The 25,181-nt window shown below is 43.8% G+C and overlaps 1 protein-coding gene and 1 pseudogene across 5 annotated transcripts in view; both read left to right on the top strand.

Annotated features, from left to right (window-relative positions):
- The window catches only part of BLVRA (biliverdin reductase A), a 51,380-nt gene that overhangs the window by 4,969 nt on the left and 21,230 nt on the right, over positions 1-25,181 (top strand). For 4 of the 5 annotated variants that reach the window (XM_054495961.2, XM_054495958.1, XM_054495962.2 and 1 more), the window contains one exon: positions 9,314-9,346. In XM_054495961.2, the coding sequence (XP_054351936.1) occupies positions 9,335-9,346 (12 nt within the window). In that variant the 5' untranslated portion in view covers positions 9,314-9,334. Of the gene's footprint in view, positions 1-458; positions 596-9,313; positions 9,347-25,181 lie in introns of those variants that run through there. The other variant, XM_054495960.2, reaches the window with a different exon arrangement.
- Positions 5,089-5,500, top strand: LOC129040974 (vacuolar ATPase assembly integral membrane protein VMA21-like; annotated as a pseudogene).

Genomic DNA, 25,181 nt, shown 5'->3' with positions numbered 1-25,181 from the left:
TTTTTCAACTCTGGCACTGTTGACATTTTGGGCTGGATAACTCTTTGCTGTGTATGTGTAGTGGGGGTAGGAAGGTGTCCTGTGCATCACAGGATGTTTTGCAGCATCCCTGGCCTTTCCCTACTAGATGCCAATGGCACATACCCTTTTCCCCCGAGTACAACAATCAGAAATGTTGGCGAGAACTACTGGGTTAATGAAAATCACTAATTTATTGCTGACAAAGCTCTAGAGTTTCAGATTCCAATTTGCATGTGGGAGAGAGACTGAAATCAAAAGGGAAACATAATGTAAGCCAAGGAAGCTGTTTAGTCCTGGCCGTGCTATTAATTTACTGTGAGATTTTGCATCTCTCCCACGTGCAAATTGGAATGTGAAACTCTAGAGCTTTGTCAGCAATAATTTAGTGATTTCCATGAACCCAGTAGTTCTTTTTTTTTTTTTTTTTTTAAGATGGAGTCTTGCTCTGTCACCCAGGCTGGAGTGCAGTGGGACGATCTCGGCTCATTGCAACCTCCGCCTCCCAGGTTCAAGCAATTCTCCTGCCTCAGCCTCCCGAGTAGCTGGGACTACAGGTGCACACCACCATGCCCAGGTAATTTTTGTATTTTTACTAGAGATGGGGTTTCACCATGTTGGCCAGGATGGTCTGGATTTCTTGACCTCGTGATCAGCCCCATGGCCTGCCTCGGCCTCCCAAAGTGCTGGGATTACAGGCATGAGCCACCGTGCCCGGCCCTTAACCCAGTAGTTCTTACTGACATTTCTGATTGTCGTGCTGGGGGGAAAAGGGTATGTGCCACTGGCCTCTAGTGGGGAAAGGCCAGGGATGCTGCAAACTGATATACTGCCAAGTTTATCAGTTGGGAATCCCAACAGTGAAAAGCATAAAAATGAAAGGAATTTTAAGGAGACTTTTTATAGAAGAGTGGGCAGGATTGGAGGAGCCAACAAGTGATGGTGAGGCACACAGGGAAGAGCATCAGTGGGCACCATCCCCTCTCTGGTTTAAAGGGGTAGGGAGAGAACCAGAGCTGGGAGGAGGGGGCTGGAGTACTGCTGGAGGAGCCACCCCCTTCCAGAGCTGCTGTGGCCATCACAGAATGCAGCCACTGCCAGAGCAGCAGCCTGAGGAACCAGGCAGGGGGAGTACAAGTACCCCAGCGTCTCTCTTTCTGTTCCTTGCCTGCTGATCTCCTCCACTGGCTAAACCCAGGTGGATGCTAAGAGTACAGTCAGCCTGCCTGCTGAGGAGGGACCACCGGGGATCACCATCCCCAAGTGATCCAATGTCTTTCTGCCTCTGCAGAATGAAGACTAGGGGGGGCTTTACTTCTTAGGGATATTGTGGGAATAAAAGGAAATAGGCAAAAAATGTTTTTAAAAAACAAAGCACATACTGCGCACCCGTGGGCCACTACTGCTTTTGACCCCTGGCTTTGTTTCATGCAGTAATGTCGTGTCATTCTCTTTTTAGGTGCTACAGGATTTCTTTAGGTTTTTTTTCTGTCCACCATATTCAACTCATGTGTGCTGTTTGTTGTGCTAAAACAAATATTTGCTGATGCCTGAGTGAATAGTTGAATATTTTATATAACTCACACTTATACGTAATGATTTTTCTTGTAACTTAGCTGTTTCTCTTTTACAAACTCAGAAAACCTCAGACTTTGAAAAGGCCTTGAAGTTCCTCGTCTGAAATCTGAGAACTTGGAGCACCTTAAAAAATCTAAAGGAAAACAAAACAGTGAAAGAACATGATATAGTCAGTGTAGAGAATAAAATTATTTATGTAATTAATATTGAGGATGCAGATAACACATTGTGAAATCTTGCTTGTAAAAAATCTTGATCTGCTGAAGAAAGATGTTCTCTCTAGAGATCTTTGAAAGCATAATTATTGAGCTTTTAAAATGTTAGAAACAAAAGTTAGACCCACACATATTTTGGCATGTGGAAGATTTGCATTCCTTCCCCTCCCACCCCCGCCCCCCGCACTTGTGAGTTGTGCCTGTGTACGCAGTTCCTGTAGCACTCGGCTGGGCAGAACTCATCTTTCAGCACTAAGGGAACATAGTTATGATCTGGACCTTCTGGGGGTGGTCAGTGCCCAAGAACAGGTATGGGACTCCAGAAAGTTCTGCTCTCAACCCTATTTTGAAATAGAGTTACGCATTGCTCTACAATTATTTGAGTTAATAAGCAGCTCTTTTCAAACGTGATTATGCCCTTCCAAGTTTAAATACACTGGACTTTAGTGAAAGTAATTGACCTCATCTCATTTCGCTCCTGTTATATTAAGATCACTTTCAGTAAAGGTAGAAGCTTTTGAAGTGGTGAGGAGGAGGTAGAGGAGGGACATAGAGCAGATGGGGGCTGGAAAAGTGGGGCGGGGAAGAGAGTGGCTTCTCTTTGGCAGAGTACCAAGGAAAAGCCCTATCTGTACAGCACCTTTGTGCCTGGGACCTTGATGGCTGCAACCTGAGCCTCAACCTAGTTTGCTTGCGGAGCCAGAAGAGAAGCTAAAAACCTTCAGTTAACCAAGCCAGACACCAAGAAAGTTAAACCGAAAGAGAACCCCCCACCCCCCCACAAAAAAAAGAAGTAAAGTGGGTTAAAGTGATACCATGTTAGCACAGAAAGAGAACATAAGGGTCATCTAAGTTCATCTGCCCCCTCTTCTATTTCAAGGTGCAGAAACTAAGGCACAAGGGACCCCGCGTCCTGCTCTTGATCACATAGCTAGTGGATGCCAAGCCAGGTCTAGAACTCTGTTCTGTGGCATCACAGGCTGGCTCTTCATCCCCTAGAGAGATAGCTCATCTGTGTGCACCTGAGCCCGTTGTGTTTTGGAGTCAAAGCAAATAAAGGCTCAAACTCCAAGACTGTTTTGCAGACTGGCTGCAGGAGATATGGGGGGAGGAGAAACCTGCTTTAAATTGCTTCAAGCAAGTTGTTTCTGCAAAGATGTTGACTTTATTCTTCCAACTTTCTAGTCAGCCATTGCAGCCTGAGCTGTTATTTGTCATTATGCAATAATTCAGGAACTAACTCAAGATTCTTCTTTTTAAATTATTTGTTTATTTAGAGACAGAGTCTTGCTCTGTCGCCCAAGCTGGAGTGCAGTGGTGTGATCTCGACTCACTGCAACCTCTGCCTCCTGGGTTCAAGCAATTCTCATGTCTCAGCCTCCCGAATAGCTGGTATTACAGGCTCGTGCCACCACCCCCTGCTAATTTTTGTAATTTTAGTAGAGACACGGTTTCACCATGTTGACCTGGCTCGTCTTGAACTTCTGGCCTCAAGTGATCTGCCCGCCTCGGCCTCCCAAAGTGCTAGGATTACAGGGGTGAGCCTCCACACCCGGCCTATTTATTTATTTTTAAAGTGGCTGCTCTTAGAAAGGCATACCATGTTTGTGGATGGGAAGGCTTATTAATTCACCCTAATTTAATGTATAAATTTGATGCAATCATAGTCACAGTCCCAGTGGAATTTTTTAACTTGGTAAGATGTTCAAAAATTAATGAGAGAACTTGAATTACCAGGTATTGAAACACCGTAAAGCCACAATCATGTAAACAGTATGTTATAACCATGGGAACAGAGGTCTGTGGTACAGCAGAAAAAGTGAAAAAAAGAATAACTGTATTCATAGAAATTTAAGTGTGGAGTCACTGGGGGAAAGGATTAAATATTCAATAAATAATGTAGAAACAACTCAACTATTTGGAGAAACGTAAATTTAGAGCCTTATCTCATGCCATATACCAAAATACTATTTAGATTTGATTAAAAAATAAAAATGTAAATAAAAGTTAAGGCCAGGCGTGGTAGCTCATGCCTGTAATCCCAGCATTTTGGGAGGCCAAGGTGGGTGGGTCACCTGAGGTCAGGAGTTCCAGACCAGCCTGGCCAATATAGCGAAACCCCATTTCTACTAAAAATAATTAGCGTGGTGGTGTGGTGGTGGGCGCCTGTAATCCCAGCCACTCAGGAGGCCGAGGCGGGAGAATGGCTTGAACCTGGGAGGCAGAGGTTGCAGTGAGCCGAGATCCCACCATTGCACTCCAGCCTGGGTGACAAGAGTGAAACTCTGTCTCAGGGGGAAAAAAAAAAAAAAGTTAAAAATCTAAAAGAAAATAAAAATGTATCTATTTAATATAAGTCTTTTGGGAAAATATTTCTCAGCATAATACTAAAAGTTAGAAAACAGAATGTTTTTGTGTTTGACCATTTAAATACTAAACCTTTGAAATTTAAATAAAAAAAGAAAAACTAAACAAACCAAAACCTTTTTGTTACAGGATTAGGTCTTAAATATTTTAAGATATATTAAAATACAGAATAAAGTTCCTCCTTGATTCTGTTTAGAGTTTAACTAGTCCTGGCCAGACGATGGGGAGGAAAGGAGAGGGAGCTGTGTGATGGGCAGGCAGAGAGTTGGAAGGTGGAGCCAGATCTCGCTTGGCCTGGGATTGCTGCCTCTCCTGACAGTGCATCTTATCGTAAGGGGGAGTTGAAAGCAGAAGGGGAAACAGCACAGAAAGGATCTGTCTGGCCTTTACAGTTATGTGACCATGGCAGGTCCTGCCAGTCACTCACAGCTCTGTGAGCAACTAGCTGGGGTACCCCAGCTGAATGTGCTTTAAAAACAGCAATATGGCCAGGTGCAGTGGCTCATGCCTGCAGTCTCAGAACTTTGGGAGGCTGAGGCAGGAGGATCACTTGAACCCAGGAGTTCGAGGTTGCAGTAAGCTGTGATCACGCATGCCACTGCATTCCAGTCTGGGTTAAAGAATGAAACCCTGACCCTGGAAATTAAACACATAAACAGCAATGCCATTTATTCTAGGTGGTACACCCCTGATGCCCAGTGTACGAGTTCCATTTAGGCTTCTTTCTTGTGCATACGCATCTCTCCACATCCTTTCGTTTGTTTGTTTTCTTTTGTTTTGCTTTCCCCAGATTATGTAGGAAAACAATAAAGTTCATAAGTAATGTTTTGTAGACCACTTTTATAGGAAAACTTTCCTCTAAGATCTCATTAGAAAGGAAAAGCAAGTAGCCTGCCACCAAGCACCTGTGCCAGCACAACTACACTATGGAGCACCCAGATAAAGTGGCACTGAACGCACTGCAGCCTCCTAAGTTCAGAAAAGAAAGCTCATTAGCATCTACACTGAAGATGCTCCTGTTCTTCACAGCTTTAATGATCACTGTTCCTATTGGGTTATTTATATTTCACAACTAAATCTTATATATTTGGAGGCACCCTTGGGATGTCCAATAGGGACAGCTGTTTTTATGCTGCTATTGTTGCAGTGGTCACCGGCCATGTGGTGTTGGCCCTCTTTATGTATGTGGCCTGGAATGAAGGCTCATGACAGTGGCATGAAGGCAAACAGGATTAAAGTGAACATCACCTTTTGATAGCATTAAATTCATTTTTTAAAATGATAAATGCTGGAGGGGGGACATCTGATTTGAATAAAGTTGAAAGAACATGTTAAAGTCAGTCTTTAAGGAGTCACCTTTGAGTAGTGTAAATTTTAATCCTCCTAATATGTTGGTTTGTATATTCAGTTTTAACTATATGAATCTCATTTGCAAATGAGAATTTGGAAAAGTTAAATTAGTTACAAATAGATGTGTTAATTACAAAAAAAAAAGAAAGGGAGAGCAAGTAGTAGTGAGATTTCTGCAAGGTCAAAGGACTCAGGGCAGTTTCTTCTGAATGTAGTTTGGGGGCTGGAGAAAGAAATAGGAAGCAGTAGAATTGCTAGGTCAGATTGGAAGTTTAAGAGCTATTGCTACACTACCTTCCACAGAGATGCTACCCACTTGTAGTCCCCCAATAATATCAGAGTGTATTCCTGACCACACTTTAACCAACACACTCTGGCAAACATTTTGATCTGTCAGTCAGATAGGCCTTCTTGCTATAATCATAATTTACATTCTGTGATCGTGATTGAGGGTATCATTCTGCCTGTTATAAGAGTTACCTGAATTTCCTTTTCTGGGAACCAGAGAGCAGTTTAGAGCTGGAGCAGACCTTAGAGATGAAGTCCAATCATTCAGCCTACAGCCTATGACCCGTTTGACCGTCTTTGTTGCTTGGGTAGTTCAGGACTGACAGGACTGGACACCAGGTCTCCTGTTTATCATTGAAGCTGTCTGGGTGAATGTAAGACAGGACCTGTCAAGGCCTCTGGCACAGCCTGGGTTTGAGTCTAGAACCAGAAAGTCTGGAAACTGCAGGGCAGTGCCACAGTGCCTTGGCTGTGAGGCAGGGTGCTTTACCCTCCCTGAACTCCAGGCACTTTGTCTGTAAAATGGAATTAATACTAGCTTTTTTTTTTGCCAGAGTTCTAAGGATTAGGGTTAATGTGTATGAACTAGCTGACCCAGAGAGGCTCACATCTGTTCTCATCCTCCTCACATTTGGGTGTTCTGTTATCTGACTCTGTCACTCACGTGCAAGCTCCAAGGGAGACTTGAACAAAAGTTCTTAAAAACAGAAGTAAAGCACAGTAGGGTGTTGGGGAGGGCATCTCTGTGGGGCCTCCAGGTAGCCAGGGGAGGGCGAGCAGAGCGTGCTTGCTGGGGACCCTCTGCTCCTGTGTCTTCACGCACCCTCCACTTAGTGCTGGCACTCTCACCCCACCCACCACGTGTGGGTCAGCTCTCAGTGTCTTAGTTATCCTTCTGAGATTTTTTTTTTTTTTTTAATGAGACAGGGTCTCTCATCTGGGTACAAAATAGTTTGGGGAAAAAAGAGATAGGGTCTCTGTCACCCTGTGAGTGACAGAGGTGATGACATGTGACGTGTCAGTGACTCATGTCACTATCACTCTAGGCTGGAGTGCAGTGGCATGATCATAGCTCACTGCAGCCTCAAATTCCTGGGCTCAAGCAATCCTCCTGCCCCAGCCTCCCAAGTAGCTAAGACTATAGGTGTATGCCACAATGCCTGGCTAATTTTTTAATTTTTTAAGTAACGACAGGGTCTTGCCATGTTGCCCAAGGTGGTCTTGGACTCCCGGGCTCAAGTGATCCTCCCACCTCGGCCTCACACAGTGCTGGGATTACAGGTCCTTTCTGAGATATTTTATGCATAAAAAGACATCATACCTATACTGCCTCCCCAGGATCTGAGAAGAAAGTCCACTTTCTTTGTCACATTCTGCTTTTTTGGAATTTTTCTTCTAGTAGGTTCCCTTTTTCAGATTTTTTTCGGATGTGAAAAAGCTCCAGACTGCAAAAGGAAAGGCATCATGTGTGCTGGCCAGGTTGGGTCATGAGACCCGCTCTCAAAGCAGGAAGGAGCAATGGGAAGAGAGAGGGGAGGGGAGTTGCTGAAAGCAGGCTATTTTCTTTTTTTTTTTTTTCCTTTAAGACAGAGTCATGGATGAAATTGGAAATCATCTTTCTCAGTAAACTATCGCAAGAACAAAAAACCAAACACCGCATATTCTCACTCATAGGTGGGAATTGAACAATGAGAACACATGGACACAGGAAGGGGAACATCACACTTTGGGGACTGTTGTGGGGTCGGGGGAGGGGGGAGGGATAGCATTGGGAGATATACCTAATGCTAGATGACGAGTTGGTGGGTGCAGCGCACCAGCATGGCACATGTATACATATGTAACTTACCTGCACATTGCGCACATGTACCATAAAACCTAAAGTATAATAATAATAATAATAATAATAATAATAATAATAAAAGAAAAAATAAATAAATAAATAAATAAAATAAAAATAAAAACACCAAAAAAAAAAAAGAGTCTCACTCTGTCGCCCAGTCTGGGAGTGCAGTGGCTCGATCTTGGTTCACTGCAGCCTCCGCCTCCCGGGTTCAAGCAGTTCTTCTGCCTCAGCCTCCCGAGTAGGTGGGAATTACAGACATGCGCCACCAAGCCCGGCTAATTTTTGTATTTTTAGTAGAGATGGGGTTTCACCATGTTAGCCAGACTGGCCTGCAACTCCTGACCTCAGGTGATCTGCCTTCCTTGTCCTCCCAAAGTACTGGGATTACAGGCGTGAGCCACTGCGCCCAGCCCCAAAAGCAGGCTATTTTCAACACAAAGCCTACACGATCACCCATGCACCCTTCCCCGTGTAGTCTTAAGGTTGCCAAGGTTTGGTTTGGTTTGTTTTGGAATGGGGGTGGTTATTTCACTGTCATTCATGGTTCTCATCCCTGTGCTTAACCAAAGAGAATAAGATCAAATGCTGTGCTGGGTCCAAGGGCAGGGGTTGCCACAGCCTTCCCTTTTCAGAGGCCCTCTGCCCTCTGCAAGCTAGGAGTGGTCATCGGCATTGGCTTCCTGGACAGCCTATGCAGGTGGAGGGGCTGGAGAGGCATCTGTAGTGTATTTTTCATCACCTCTGGTTATCCATTTGGCTGACCTTGCCTGCCCAGTTTTAATTAAAATACAGTGGCAATTCTAGTGGCTCTAACAAGTGAGGGAAAAAATTAATCTTTACAGGCCTCTGTTCTACTGTCATTCCAGTGTTTGTCCAGGTGTGGCTCCTGACTGTCTGTGTGCATTTACCTGGATGCTTGGTGAAAATGCAGATTCATGGCCTCCCCCCCGACTCTTGGCCTTCCAAATCAGAATCTGGGAGTGAAACCCAGAAATACGCATTTTCAACGAGAATCCTAGGGGTACATTAAAGTTGAGGACCTCTGTTAAGCTGTGCTGTTGCTGTCTTTCTTTTCCTTCACTCTCTGGTCTCCCCTCATCTCCTCTTGTCACCCCTCCTTCCTTGCTACCCCTGCTCACCTGTTTGCCCCCTCCTTCCTTTGTCTTAATGATGAGGGTCCGGAGTGGCTTCTTGGACTATTCTTTGAACATATTAAATTGCCGTCCTCCAGAAACTCAGCTAGGAAGAAAAAAAAAGTGTATATTTTTTATTGCCTTGCTTGTCCCCATTTAAAAAGCCAGATAAAAAGCTGTCCTCTTCAAGCACCAGTTTTGGGAAGTGCATCCTTCCCATGGAGGCATCCCGATTGCAGCTGCTCTTCCAATGTAGGAGACAGACCTGGGCTTGGAAATGCCCTTCTCTAAGGAAGCATTGCTGGTGTGACATCCCAGGGAAGTCAGCTACCACCAGCCCCAAAGTAGACACTGGCCTGGGTATCCTTGCTGGAAGGCACAGGTGGTGAAGGCATTTGGGAAAGATGAGACCGATGGGACAAGAAGCAGTGGGGGAGCGTGGGGTGGAAAGGGGAATGTTTGCGTGGAGTTTGGGTGCGTGCCACCAGGGACCTGAACCTCTGCTTTTGTCTTTACAGTGACCAAAGGAAGAGACCAAGATGAATACAGAGGTGAGTTCTTTACAAAGACCAGTTTAAGGGATGCTTTTCTTATTGTGTCCTTCATTTCTCCTTTGCAAAGTCTCCATTCCCCTTCAGAAACATCAGCACAAACTTGAGAACACTTCCCCTCTAGCCTACTGATGTGCACGTGGTTCTGGTTGATGCAGGAAGAACTAGGCCCCTCTAAGTTCTTATCTGTGTCTGTCTGGCTTCATTCGAACTTACCCACTGCAGCTAATCCTGAAACAACACTCCCTAGCTCTGGCTAGTAGTGGGGCATGGAGGTTGCTGGGCCCAGATCCCTGCTTTGTGTTATTCTGGAAACACTTTCTCTGCATTGTCTCCTTGGTGCTCTCACTTCCAGTTCTTTGATGCATGGAGATGTCTAGCTCCTTATCCTTTTGTTTTTTCCTTTTGTTTTACCCATCAGCCCCTTCCTCTGTTCACTCCCTTCCAAGTGGAGCCTAGACCTTGAGGTTCATCACTTCAACCACTGCTGTGCTGATGCCCACTATGCTTTTCCCACTTGTCCTGTCCATCCACACAGCAAACACAGAGGCTGTCCCCACAAGAGGGGGGTCTTGGGTGAGTGGCACAGCCTTGTGCTGTTTGCAGCTGGCAGATGTCTCAACACCCTTATCTGGTGCTCAGCACCACCTGCCAGGCCGCCTGTCACTCTAGGCAGCTCCTTGCCAGTGCCCTGAACCCCCAGCTCCAGGCTTCATCCCTCTCCCTAAGCTCTGTCCTCCTCGAAGGTCCCCCTCACTCTTAGCATCCGGATCCCTTTTCATTTTACAGAGGAAAATGTAAACATTCCATCTGACATCATCTCCCTCAATTCCTGCCTTTCCATTTGTCCTATTCCTCCTGTCACAGTGCAAGGGATGTTTGTCAGTGAGAGAGTTCCAGGTTGTGAACACCAGAAAGCCTGACTTAATGTGGCTTTTTCCTGGAAGTCCGGGTGAAGGGCAGGCTTCAGGGCTGGTGGATCCTGCAGCTCAGTGACTGCCTCAAGGATCCAGGAGCTTTTCATCTCTCTGCTCTCCATCCAGCTGTTGGTTGCATCCTAGGGCAGGTGCCCATGTGGCAGCAGGATGGCTGCAGTGGCAGTTGGGGCCACACATGTTCGCATTCCCTTTCATCAGCAGGAAGAAGTGGCTTCCGGCAACTCCTTCAGGGGAGTGGGAGCCTTATTTGAAGCCCCATCAAATGTCTCCTTCGGTCTTATTGGCCAGAATCAGGTCTTGGACCATAGTGTGTCTGAGGAGCAGGGATTTTGTGATTGGCTTCAACTACTCAGGCCCATCCTGGAGCAGCTTCCCCCCTGCCCCAGGGCTGGGTGTCGAAAGAAGAAAGGGGGATGTATCCCTGTCTGGTATGAGACATTCCTGGTCCATTTTCATACTGCTATAAAGAACTGCCCAAGACTGGCTAATTTAAAAAGGAAAGAGGTTTAATTGACTCACAGTTCAGCATGGCTGGTGAGGCCTCAGGAAACTTAACAATTATGGTGGAAGGCAAAGGGAAAGCAAGGCACCTTCTTCACAAGGTGGCAAGAAGGCAAAGTGCTGAGCGAAGGGGGAAGACCCCCTTATAAAACCATCAGATCTCGTGAGAACTCACTATCATGAGAACAGCGTGGGGGAAACCACCCCCGTGACTCAGTTACCTCCACCTGGCTCCTCCCTTGACACACAGGGATTATGGGGATTACAATTCAAGATGAGATTTGGGTGGGGACACAAAGTATAACCATATCACCTAGTGACGGTATACCCTTCTCCTGCTCTGAAACTGCACACTCCTGCCTGCTCAGACCTTGCGCCCCCTCCTTAGTTATCTCCTTTGCCATCTGCATCATTAACCTAATTCCCACTACCTCTTTCTCATCGATATTTCAAAATGCTTTCTTCAGAACAAAATGACACCTCACATCTTGTCAAGCGACTGTTATCCTTTCTTTTTTTTTAATTTAATTTTATTTTATTTTATTATTATTATACTTTAAGTTTTAGGGTACAGGTGCACAATGTGCAGGTTAGTTACATATGTATACATGTGCCATGTTGGTGTACTGCACCCATTAACTCGTCATTTAACATTAGGTATATCTCCTCATGCTGTCCCTCCCCCCTCCCCCCACCCCACAACAGTCCCCAGAGTGTGATGTTCCCCTTCCTGTGTCCATGTGTTCTCATTGTTCAATTCCCACCTATGAGTGAGAACATGCGGTGTTTGGTTTTTTGTCCTTGGGATAGTTTGCTGAGAATGATGATTTCCAGTTTCATCCATGTCCCTACAAAGGACATGAACTCATCATTTTTTTATGGCTGCATAGTATTCCATGGTGTATATGTGCCACATTTTCTTAATCCAGTCTATCGTTGTTGGACATTTGGGTTGGTTCCAAGTCTTTGCTATTGTGAATAGTGCCGCAATAAACATACGTGTGCATGTGTCTTTATAGCAACATGATTTATATAGTCCTTTGGGTATATACCCAGTAATGGGATGGCTGGGTCAAATGGTATTTCTAGTTCTAGATCCCTGAGGAATCACCACACTGACTTCCACAATGGTTGAACTAGTTTACAGTCCCACCAACAGTGTAAAAGTGTTCCTATTTCTCCACATCCTCTCCAGCACCTGTTGTTTCCTGACTTTTTAATGATCACCATTCTAACTGGTGTGAGATGGTATCTCATTGTGGTTTTGATTTGCATTTCTCTGATGGCCAGTGATGGTGAGCATCTTTTCATGTGTTTTTTGGCTGCATAAATGTCTTCTTTTGAGAAGTGTCTTTTCATATCCTTCGCCCGCTTTTTGATGGGGTTGTTTGTTTTTTTCTTGTAAATTTGTTTGAGTTCATTATAGATTCTGGATATTAGCCCTTTGTCAGATGAGTAGGTTGCGAAAATTTTCTCCCATTTTGTAGGTTGCCTGTTCACTCTGATGGTAGTTTCTTTTGCTGTGCAGAAGCTCTTTAGTTTAATTAGATCCCATTTGTCAATTTTGGCTTTTGTTGCCATTGCTTTTGGTGTTTTAGACATGAAGTCCTTGCCCATGCCTATGTCCTGAATGGTATTGCCTAGGTTTTCTTCTAGGGTTTTTATGGTTTTAGGTCTAACATGTAAGTCTTTAATCCATCTTGAATTAATTTTTGTATAAGGTGTAAGGAAGGGATCCAGTTTCAGCTTTCTACATATGGCTAGCCAGTTTTCCCAGCACCATTTATTAAATAGGGAATCCTTTCCCCATTGCTTGTTTTTGTTGGGTTTGTCAAAGATCAGATAGTTGTAGATATGCGGCATTATTTCTGAGGGCTCTGTTCTGTTCCATTGATCTATATCTCTGTTTTGGTACCAGTACCATGCTGTTTTGGTTACTGTAGGCTTGTAGTATAGTTTGAAGTCAGGTAGCGTGATGCCTCCGGCTTTGTTCTTTTGGCTTAGGATTGACTTGGCGATGCGGGCTCTTTTTTGGTTCCATATGAACTTTAAAGTAGTTTTTTCCAATTCTGTGAAGAAAGTCCTTGGTAGCTTGATGGGGATGGCATTGAATCTATAAATTACCTTGGGCAGTATGGCCATTTTCACGATATTGATTCTTCCAACCCATGAGCGTGGAATGTTCTTCCATTTATTTGTATCCTCTTTTATTTCATTGAGCAGTGGTTTGTAGTTCTCCTTAAAGAGATCCTTCATGTCCCTTATAAGTTGGATTCCTAGCTATTTTATTCTCTTTGAAGCAATTGTGAATGGGAGTTCACTCATGATTTGACTCTCCATTTGTCTGTTATTGGTGTATAAGAATGCTTGTGATTTTTGTACATTGATTTTGTATCCTGAGACTTTGCTGAAGTTGCTTATCAGCTTAAGGAGATTTTGGGCTGAGACAATGGGGTTTTCTAGATACACAATCATGTCATCTGCAAACAGGGACAATTTGACTTCCTCTTTTCCTAATTGAATACCCTTTATTTCCTTCTCCTGCCTGATTGCCCTGGCCAGAACTTCCAACACTATGTTGAATAGGAGTGGTGAGAGAGGGCATCCCTGTCTTGTGCCAGTTTTCAAAGGAAATGCTTCCAGTTTTTGCCCATTCAGTATGATATTGGCTGTGGGTTTGTCATAGATAGCTCTTATTATTTTGAGATACGTCCCATCAATACCTAATTTATTGAGAGTTTTCAGCATGAAGGTTGTTGAATTTTGTCAAAGGCCTTTTCTGCATCTATTGAGATAATCATGTGGTTTTTGTCTTTGGTTCTGTTTATATGCTGGATTACATTTATTGATTTGCGTATGTTGAACCAGCCTTGCATCCCAGGGATGAAGCCCACTTGATCATGGTGGATAAGCTTTTTGATGTGCTGCTGGATTCCATTTGCCAGTATTTTATTGAGGATTTTTGCTTCAATGTTCATCAAGGATATTGGTCTAAAATTCTCTTTTTTGGTTGTGTCTCTGCCAGGCTTTGGTATCAGGATGATGCTGGCCTCATAAAATGAGTTAGGGAGAATTCCCTCTTTTTCTATTGATTGGAATAGTTTCAGAAGGAATGGTACCAGATCCTCCTTGTACCTCTGGTAGAATTCGGCTGTGAATCCATCTGGTCCTGGACTCTTTTTGGTTGGTAAGCTATTGATTATTGCCACAATTTCAGAGCCTGTTATTGGTCTATTGAGAGATTCAACTTCTTCCTGGTTTAGTCTTGGGAGGGTGTATGTGTCGAGGAATTTATCCATTTCTTCTAGATTTTCTAGTTTATTTGCATAGAGGTGTTTGTAGTATTCTCTCATGGTAGTTTGTATTTCTGTGGGATCGGTGGTGATATCCCCTTTATCATTTTTTATTGCATCTATTTGATTCTTCTCTCTTTTCTTCTTTATTAGTCTTGCTAGCGGTCTATCAATTTTGTTGATCTTTTCAAAAAACCAGCTCCTGGATTCATTAATTTTTGGAAGGGTTTTTTGTGTCTCTATTTCCTTCAGTTCTGCTCTGATTTTAGTTATTTCTTGCCTTCTGCTAGCTTTTGAATGTGTTTCCTCTTGCTTTTCTAGTTCTTTTAATTGTGATGTTAGAGTGTCAGTTTTAGATCTTTCCTGCTTTCTCTTGTGGGCATTTAGTGCTATAAATTTCCCTCTACACACTGCTTTGAATATATCCCAGAGATTCTGGTATGTTGTGTCTTTATTCTCGTTGGTTTCAAAGAACATCTTTATTTCTGCCTTCATTTTGTTATGTACCCAGTAGTCATTCAGGAGCAGGTTGTTCAGTTTCCATGTAGTTGAGCGGTTTTGAGTGAGTTTCTTAATCCTGAATTCTAGTTTGATTGCACTGTGGTCTGAGAGACAGTTTGTTACAATTTCTGTTCTTTTACATCTGCTGAGGAGAGCTTTACCTCCAACTATGTGGTCAGTTTTGGAATAGGTGTGGTGTGGTGCTGAAAAAAATGTATATTCTGTTGATTTGGGGTGGAGAGTTCTGTAGATGTCTATTAGGTCTGCTTGGTGCAGAGCTGAGTTCAATTCCTGGATATCCTTGGTAACTTTCTGTCTTGTTGATCTGTCTAATGTTGACAGTGGGGTGTTAAAGTCTCTCATTATTATTGTGTGGGAGTCTAAGTCTCTTTGTAGGTCACTCAGGACTTGCTTTATGAATCTGGGTGCTCCTGTATTGGGTGCATATATATTTAGGATAGTTAGCTCTTCTTGTTGAATTGATCCCTTTACCATTATGTAATGGCCTTCTTTGTCTCTTTTGATCTTTGTTGGTTTAAAGTCTGTTTTATCAGAGACTAGGATTGCAACCCCTGCCTTTTTTTGTTTTCCATTTGCTTGGTAGATCTTCCTCCATCCCTTTATTTTGAGCCTATGTGTGTCTCTGCACGTGAGATGGGTTTCCTGAATACAGCACACTGATGGGTCTTGACTCTTTATCCAATTTGCCAGTCTGTGTCTTTTAATTGGAGCATTTAGCCCATTTACATTTAAAGTTAATATTGTTATGTGTGAATTTGATCCTGTCATTATGATGTTAGCTGGTTATTTTGCTCGTTAGTTGATGCAGTTTCTTCCTAGCCTTGATGGTCTTTACAATTTGGCATGTTTTTGCAGTGGCTGGTACCGGTTGTTCCTTTCCATGTTTAGTGCTTCCTTCAGGAGCTCTTTTAGGGCAGGCCTGGTGGTGATAAAATCTCTCAGCATTTGCTTGTCTGTAAAGTATTTTATTTCTCCTTCACTTATGAAGCTTAGTTTGGCTGGATATGAAATTCTGGGTTGAAAATTCTTTTCTTTAAGAATGTTGAATATTGGCCCCCACTCTCTTCTGGCTTGTAGAGTTTCTGCCGAGAGATCTGCTGTTAGTCTGATGGGCTTCCCTTTGTGGGTAACCCAACCTTTCTCTCTGGCTGCCCTTAACATTTTTTCCTTCATTTCAACTTTGGTGAATCTGACAATTATGTGTCTTGGAGTTGCTTTTCTCGAGGAGTATCTTTGTGGTGTTCTCTGTATTTCCTGAATCTGAATGTTGGCCTGCCTTGCTAGATAGGGGAAGTTCTCCTGGATAATGTCCTGCAGAGTGTTTTCCAACTTGGTTCCATTCTCCCCGTCACTTTCAGGTACACCAATCAGACGTAGATTTGGTCTTTTCACATAGTCCCTTATTTCTTGGAGACTTTGTTCGTTTCTTTTTATTCTTTTTTCTCTAAACTTCCCTTCTCGCTTCATTTCATTCATTTCATCTTCCACCACTGATACCCTTTCTTCCAGTTGATTACATCGGCTCCTGAGGCTTCTGCATTCTTCACGTAGTTCTCGAGCCTTGGCTTTCAGCTCCATCAGCTCCTTTAAGCATTTCTCTGCATTGGTTATTCTAGTTATACATTCATCTAATTTTTTTTTCAAAGTTTTTAACTTCTTTGCCATTGGTTTGAATTTCCTCCTGTAGCTCGGAGTAGTTTGATCATCTGAAGCCTTCTTCTCTCAACTCGTCAAAGTCGTTCTCCGTCCAGCTTTGTTCCGTTGCTGGTGAGGAACTGCATTCTTTGGAGGAGGAGAGGCGCTCTGCTTTTTAGAGTTTCCAGTTTTTCTGCTCTGTTTTTTACCCATCTTTGTGGTTTTATCTACCTTTGGTCTTTGATGATGGTGATGTACAGATGGGTTTTTGGTGTGGATATCCTTTCTGTGTGTTAGTTTTCCTTCTAACAGACAGGACCCTCAGCTGCAGGTCTGTTGGAGTTTGCTAGAGGTCCACTCCAGACCCTGTTTGCCTGGGTATCAGCAGCGGTGGCTGCAGAACAGCGGTGGCTGTAGAACAGCGGATTTTCGTGAACCACAAATGTTGCTGCCTGATCGGTCCTCTGGAGGCTTTGTCTCAGAGGAGTACCCGGCCGTGTGAGGTGTCAGTCTGCCCCTACTTGGGGGTGCCTCCCAGTTAGGCTGCTCAGGGGTCAGGGACCCACTTGAGGAGGCAGTCTGCCCATTCTCAGATCTCCAGCTGCGTGCTGGGAGAACCACTACTCTCTTCAAAGCTGTCAGACAGGGATGTTTAAGTCTGCAGAGGTTACTGCTGTCTTTTTGTTTGTCTGTGCCCTGCCCCCATAGGTGGAGCCTACAGAGGCAGGCAGGCCTCCTTGAGCTGTGGTGGGCTCCACCCAGTTCGAGCTTCCCGGCTGCTTTGTTTACCTAAGCAAGCCTGGGCAATGGCAGGTGCCCCTCCCCAAGCCTCGCTGCCGCCTTGCAGTTTGATCTCAGACTGCTGTGCTAGCAATCAGCGAGACTCTGTGGGCGTAGGACCCTCCAAGCCAGGTGCGGAATATAATCTCCTGGTGTGCCGTTTTTTAAGCCTGTTGGAAAAGCGCAGTATTAGGGTGGGAATGACCCAATTTTCCAGGTGCCGTCTGTCACCCCTTTCTTTGACTAGGAAAGGGAACTCCCTGACCCCTTGTGCTTCCCGAGTGAGGCAATGCCTCGCCCTGCTTCGGCTTGTGCACGGTGCGCTGCACCCACTCTTTGGCACTCCCTAGTGAGATGAACCCGGTACCTCAGATGGAAATGCAGAAATCACCCGTCTTCTGCGTTGCTCACGCTGGGAGCTGTAGACTGGAGCTGTTCCTATTCGGCCATCTTGGCTCCACTATCCTATCTTTCTCATCCCCTGCAAGGCAGGCTTCTTGAAAAAGATACCTGCAGTTAATTTCTCCATTTTCTCTTCCCTGGGTCATTCTCAGCCTGTTGCAGTCTGGTTTCTTTTCCCATATTATATACTGAAATGAGTCTTGTCAGGGTCAATGATGATCTCTGTAAATTTTACAAAAATTTATTTTGTAATAATGTAGACACATGTTCATAGTGTAAAACTCAGGCTACAGAATGGAAAACAGCCAAAAGTAAGTCTCCCTATTACGTTATCTCAACCAGCCCTGCCCCACTTGGGGCTGACTTCTGGTAACCACTTTCTTGTGCCTCTGACCTCCTTATCTGAAGGCCCCTGTGGCTCACCCTGTGGCTTGCTCTAATTCTTAGGGTCTTTTAAGTTCTAAAGAAACAATAGAAGCTTTGCATTAATATTAAGCTTATATACCCTGGTCCAGGAGCAGTTCCATCAGTCATCAGTGATCTCTTCTGTCCTCTTTGATGGCTTTTCCTCTTAACCTTGTAAGAACATTCCTAGACTTGGGTCCTCCTCTGCTGTTCCTTACATATATATATTATATATATTTTTTTTTTCTTTTTTTTTGAGATAGAGCCTCACTCTGTCACCCAGCTGGAGTACAGTGGCATGATCTTGGCTCACTGCAACCTCTGCCTCCAGGTTCATGCGATTCTCCCACCTCAGCCTACTGACTAGCTGGGATTACAGGAGCACCACCACGCCTGGGTAATTTTTGTGTTTTTAGTAGAGATGGGGTTTCACTATGTTGGCCAGGCTGGGCTTGAACCCCTGACCTCGAGTGATCCTCCCACCTCGGCATCCCAAAGTGCTGGGTTTACAGGCATGAGCCACCATGCCTGTCACTCATCTCAGTCACAGCTGCCACAGGGACCCCAAGCCCGTTATAACCCAGGCTGGACTTTCTGCTTTCACTTGCCCCAAATCTGCTCCTCCTCGAAGGGCCATCCGTGGGCCAGGCGCTCCAGTCCCCTCACTCTGTTCCCACAAGCCAGCAGCCAGTGACCAAGGCTGTAAATCCTGTCATTGCCTTGATGTAGTCACCAATATTTATGTGACACCACACTGTACCAGACTCTAGACCTGGCTTGATGGCTCTAATGGTAAAAATGTAAGTGTGGTGCTCATGCTCATGGAACTTATCACTAAGTGGGACCACCATATCTTTCCAGTTTGTCCCTTCCTTATCCTACTTCCTGCCTCCTCATCACTTCCTCACTTACCTAATTCTTTTCTTCTTCTCCTTTGCTTTCCTCACTCTCCTCTAGGCCATTCCCTCTCCCTTTTGGAAGGCAGGAGGAAGAGACCTCAGGCACAGGGACGGTCCACACACCCAGTTCCTGACACATTGCCTCTGTTGCGCTGTGCAAGGCCTTGCTGTCAGACTTATTTATATTTTATTCATTTTCTCTCCATCCCCATTCTCACCCTGCCAAAGCCAACTATTCTAATGAATTAAGTGGTTTTCCTTTTTTATTTGTGTATGTTCATGAAAAATTTTGTTTTTGTGCAAATACCTTCTAAATTTATATACAGTAGGCTGGGTGCTGTGGCGCACGCCTGTAATCCCAACACTTTGGGAGGCCGAGGCGGGCGGATCATCTGAGGTCAGGAGTTTGAGACCAGCCTAGCCAACATGGCGAAACCCCATCTCTACTAAAAATACAAAAATTAGGCATAGTGGCACATGCCTGTAATCCCAGCTACTCGGGAGGCTGAGGCAGTAGAATCACTTGAACCCAGGAGGCAGAGGTTGCAGTGAGCCAAGATTGTGCCATTGCACTCCAGCCTGGGCTACAGAGAAAGACTCTGCCTCAAAAAAAAAAAAAAAAAAAATTGTATGCAGTAAAACTGCCTCTTTTTTTTTGGTGTAGAGGTTTACTCATTAAAACACATATGTGTAACCATCACCCCAGGATGTCAGGATGCAGAACCTCACCCCAAAACATTCTTTTCTGTTGCCCCTTTATAGTCACAACCTCCCCTTGCTACTGACCCCTGGCAACATATATCACCTCCTGTGTGATATACTTCTTTTTTTTTCCTGAAACAGTCTCACCCTTGTCACCCAGGCTGGAGTGCAGTGGTGTGATAGCTCACTGCAACCTCTGCCTCCCGTTTCAAGCAATTCTTCAGCCGCAGCCTCCCACGTAGCTGGCATTATAGGAGTGGGCCACCACACCCAGATAATTTTAGTAGAGACAGAGTTTTGCCATGTTGGCCAGGCTGGTCTTGAACTCCTGACCTCAAGTGACCCAAATGCCTCTCGACCTCCCAAAGTGCTGGGATTACAGGCATGAGCCACGGTGCCCAGCCTGATATATTTTTAATGTACACAATTGTATTTTATATCATTTATATCTCATTCTCCATTTTTCTGCATGTTCAAGATATATAGTTAATCTGCTACACAGCAGCCTGGAATGTGCATCCATTTAGTCCTAACAAAAGGCCTAGGAACAAGATGCTATTATTACCCATTTTGTAGATGAGGAAAATGAGCAATAAGTCAATTGCTGTAAGTCACAGGGGGTTAAGGAACATAACGGAGATCTAAGCCTTGACGTTTTTGACCCATGAATGCCTTTGCTCTTGTCTATATCCAGCTAATCCCATCCATCCAGTTCAAATGTCCTTTGTACTGCACGAACAGTTTTCTCAAGAGTCCTCTCTCGGGAAGTCATACCTCCCTCTTATGAATTTCCATTGCGCTTTATGTATCTTTTGTTACCTTCCCCTCCCGCTTTGACTGTAGCTGTCGGGGTGCCTCGCTCATCTTAGCATCCCCATGGCATCAGACTTGATGCCTCATGCATAGCTTATCTTCACTAATTATCAGTTGACTAAATGATAGGATGATTCGGAGACTGTTAAGTCATCTTCTAATGCAATCCAGAGCTTGGAAGGGTCCGTGAAAATGTAGAAGAAAGAAATCATATGATAGAAATTTTCAAGCAAAACTAGTTGTGGCCCAGAGGCTGGCTGGAGGGAGAAAGACAGAAGCAGGACCATCGGCCACAGTCGGCCTTTGATCCCAGGATGTTTGTTGAATGCAGGAATGACTCCAAGCATTTAAAGCTGGGGGCTGCCAGGATTCCTAGAGCTACTGACTTTTGCCCAGAAGTTCAGAGGACAGCCCATCAGGAAGGGTGGATAATTGGAGTTTAGCACACAGCGTGAAGATCCAGGGTGCGGTGGGAAAGCCAGGTTGAAATGCCTTGGGAATGCGGCTTGGAAGAGAGGATGGCCCACAGCCCAGGATGGTAGGGTCTTTGGCATAGAGGTGGTCATGGAAACCCTGAGAATGAGGGACCCTCATACTCTGGGGATATGGGGGAGAGAGAAAAATAGAGGGATGAAGATTGAGCTTTGGGAAATATGCACATCTTGGGCAAAATTAAGAAAGAAAGTGAAATGTGAAAAGAAAACCTCAGTAGCATGAGGTGAGAGAAGAAAGGAAGGAGTGAGTTTGAAGAAGGTCCAGGTAAGGGTCGCCCATGTCTGAAGTCCAGGAGCATGTGGCTGAGAAGAAGCCCTTGAATGTGATGAGAAGGTCTTGGATGACCCATGGTGAAGCAGGGAGGTGTGGGAGTGAAAATCAATTGCAGCAGGGCCAGGAGGGGTGAGAGGAGTCTGGGGCACTTGGGGTCATTGGACGGGGCAGGGGCAGGGGCAGCAGAGGACTCTGAGCACTGTAGAGGGAAATCCAGGAAGGGAAGTGGGAGTGAGCCAAGGCGCTATACACTGCAGAGTTCTCACCTTCTTGGAGCAGCCCTCTGATATTTATGTCTGTTTTCAGTGATGGTTTATATTTTAGATAATGAATACATTTGTGTGATTCTAAACTTTAAAGAAGAAAAAAAGAAAAAAAAAATTTTCTATGAGAAGCCTTCTTCCCTCCTAGCCCTGTTTCCCAGCCACTCTGTTTTTCTTGCTCCCAGCAAGAGCATGTCACCAGTTTCAGTGTTACAGGTTTCTGGGCTGTCCTTTCAAAGAGATTCTAAACATAGACAGTATTTTTTCCTTTGGCTACCACACCTCCTGTTACTACACAGACTGTAGCACACAGTGTACACTAGCCTGTCCTTTGCTTCTTTCACCCGATAATCTATCTTGGAGACCAGTCCCTTTCAATACATAAAGGGCTTCCTTGTTCTTTTATTTTTATATAGCCGTGTAATACTCTATTTCACGAGTCTATCATAACTTTCATAGCCAGCCTGTTATTAATGACGTATAGATTATTTCCATCTTTTGCTTGTTATAAGTAAGGCTGCAGTAAGCCTAAGTCACTTGACTTGTGTAGCTCTATAGGACACATTATCTTACAGTTGGATTTACCAGAACAAAGAGCATTTGCATTTTAATTTGTAATAAATATTTCCAAGTTGCTCTCCATAAATTAGGTTCTTCTCTCCCTCCTGCAACATATGAACATACCTGTTTTCCCAGGCCAACCAATGTGTTATCAAACTTTTTTTTAATTCTTGCAAATAGTGGATGAAAACGACTAGCTTGTTCTGTCCAACTGCCTGGACTCTCCTTCCACCTTTTCAGCACCTGCCCTCATGCCTCACCTTGAAGTTTTTCTACAGTGATTTTACATTTTCTTCTACCCTCTTTATCTCAAAAAAAATTTTTTTTCTAAGTTGGCAGAGCACATTCCTAACTCTATGAACTCCATTTTTGCATCTGGAGTGCCATACACCAGCTTCTCTGAGTCCAAGGGTCGGGGCACAAGCTCACTCTGTGACTGTGATTTGGACCTGAGTGAGGTTTTTACTCACTTTGCTGTGCTTATGTGTCCTTTTCTGCTGTCTCAAAACTGCTCCTGTTCTTTGTTCCTTAAATACCACCTCTATAGGGCTATTTGTAGTGGCATTTTCCCAAAGGTTTAGGATAGCAGAGCACAGAAGACAACTGAAAATGGAACTGTAGATGTCCTGGTTTCTGGAAGTCCATTGCTCCCTCCTCCACTGGGCATTTCTCACTGGCTTCCTTCTCTGCAGATTTCAGCCTTTTGCTAACCTGCGTGCACTTTCCCCTTTCCTCTGCCTCCTACTGGTTCCTAGCCCCAACGTTTTAGCTGCTACTACAGAGTGGTCTAGCCATCTCTGATTTGCAGTTTCCCTTCAGAACGCACCTTCAAGATCCCTCACGTAAAACGAAGAAGCTCACATTAAAAGGCCTAACAAGTGATTTTTCTCAAAAATAAAGTTCTTCCCCTAAGAGGAGCTTGACTATTAAGATACCAGTGTTTTCACTCATATCTTTTTTTTTTTTTTTTTTTTGAGATGGAGTGTTGCTCTGTCGCCCAGGCTGAAGTGCAGTGGTGCAATCTTGGCTCGCAGCAACCCCTGCCTCCCCAGTTCAAGCAATTCTCCTGCCTCAGGCTACCAAGTAGCTGGGGTTACAGGCACCCGCCACCACCATACCTGGCTAATTTTTTGTATTGTTAGTAGAGGCAGGGTTTCACTATGTTGGTCGGGCAAGTCTGGAAACTCCTGACCTCAAGTGATCCGCCCACCTCAGCCTCCCAGAGTGCTGGGTTTACAGACATGAGCCACTGCACTGGGCCTTTCACCCATATCTTGTCCCTGTGTGTCAGTTTTGCAAGGCAATATTCGAAACCAAATCCTAAAGCAGTTTATAATTTAGCCTGACACACTGTGCAAGCCAGGTTTTGTATGCAAGTTTGTGTGTATCATTAACTAATGAAATCTTAAAAAGCAATTTGGCTTATTTATAGATAATGGAGCTGTTTCTTAACCTTGTGGCTTTTTTTTAAGCTGGTAAAAGCATATCCTGGTTATTATCTGGAATGTAGTAATTCAGTAACCTTAAGAATGCCATAAATATTTACCTAATAAGGGGATTGCTAGTCTTCTTTTCTTGATTGAAAGAGAAACAAATATTAATATTTGATCATTAATATGGGTTTTGGCTGTACAGATTTCTCCAGAGGCTGTCTTACTGCTTTTTGGTAATTAGAAATTACCAAAAAAAAAAAAAAAAAAAAAAAAAAAAAAAAAACTAGACTTGTAACCCAAAAAGGACTTACTTGGTGAAATTGTCAATTGTCAGTTGGGCACTGTGGCCACTCCTTCCTATACTCTTCCGTGACTTCCAGAAGAAAAGCCAGGAACTAGGTCTCCCAGAGTCCCCTTTTATATGTGAAGTCCACTCCCAGGACTCCCAGGAAACTTACAAGGCTGAAGAAAGAGAGGCAGTTAGTCATAGGAGACAATTCAGTCAGATGTGTGAGCCAAGGCCAGTGTATGGTTTAGCAGCAGTGGGCAGTCAGGCTCCTTGAATCACTCTTCCCAAGCTGCAGGCTGAGAGAGGCTGAGATCCTTTCAAGATGTCTTGGCTCTGGGCAAGTTCTGGAGAATCTCTCACTTCAATATTGAATTGTATAACAATAGTACAAGGTCTAGGAGAAAAGAAATGGAAGTGTACTGTTGTCAGGTTCTTTATAGTATATGTGGAATAGTGCATAATATTACTTTAAAGTAGACTGTGGTAAGTAAAATATATAATATGAAACCCTTAACTTCTGAAAAAGAGTTATAGCTAATAGCCAACAAATGGGATAAAATGGAATCATAATAAATATTCTAATTAATCCAAAATAAGGCAGGAAAAGAGGGGAAAAAGAACAGATTGAACAAATAGCAGGATTTCTATAGAATTTGGATGGAAACCCAACCATATCAATAATCACAATGTAAATTGTCTAAACGTTTCAACTAAAAGGGAGAGATTGTTAGATTGGGTAAAAAAAAGCAAGACCTAACTATATGCTGCCTATAAGAAACTAACTATAGCTATGAAAACACATATAGATTAAATGTGAAAGGTTGGGATAAAATGTATTATGCAACACTGATCAACAGAAATTGGGAATGGATTGTTAATATCAGACAAAATAAATTATAGGGCAAAAAATATTACCAGGAATAAAAATGGTCATTTTAGAAAGATAAAGGGGTCAATTTAAAAAAAGGACATAACCATCCTAAACATGTATGTATCTAATAACAGAGTTTTGAAATATGTGGGTCAAAACTGATAGAACTGAAAGGAGAAATACACAGTTATATACAATTATATTCAGATATTTCACTACCCTCAATAATTGCTAGAGCAAGGAGACAGAAAATCAGGAAGGATACGGAAGACCTGAACGACACAATCAACCAACTTGATCTAACAGACTTGTAGAACACTCCACCCAACAATAGCAGAATACACATTCTTTTCAAGTGTGCCCAGAACATTAACCAAGATAGACCACATCCCGAATCATAAAATACCTCAATAAATCTAAAAGGATTCAAATTATTTAAAGAATGTTCTCTGACCACAGTGGGATTAAATGAGAGATCAATAATAGAAAAACATTTGGCAAATCCCCAAACATTTGGAAGAAATCCTGGAAGAAGACAAGAGCAGTGGGCACAGGAAGAGGGGCAGAGTCAGTGGGAAGTGGTGACAACTGGGTACAGAGGTGAAGAAAAGGGGCAAATCTGAGATGACATTCATGTTTCTATGCTCAGAGGCATCCAAGAAGTGAGTTTAAGGGATGCATGAAGATAATTTTTTTTTTTTGAGATAGAGTCTCACTCTGTCACCCAGGCTGGAGTGCAGTGGCGCGATATTGGGTCACT

The sequence above is a fragment of the Pongo pygmaeus genome, chromosome 6 (assembly GCF_028885625.2).
Source record: "Pongo pygmaeus isolate AG05252 chromosome 6, NHGRI_mPonPyg2-v2.0_pri, whole genome shotgun sequence".
NCBI lineage: Eukaryota > Metazoa > Chordata > Mammalia > Primates > Hominidae > Pongo > Pongo pygmaeus.
Note: the sequence above shows the minus strand (reverse complement) of the source record. Positions and strands in the feature narration are given on the sequence as shown.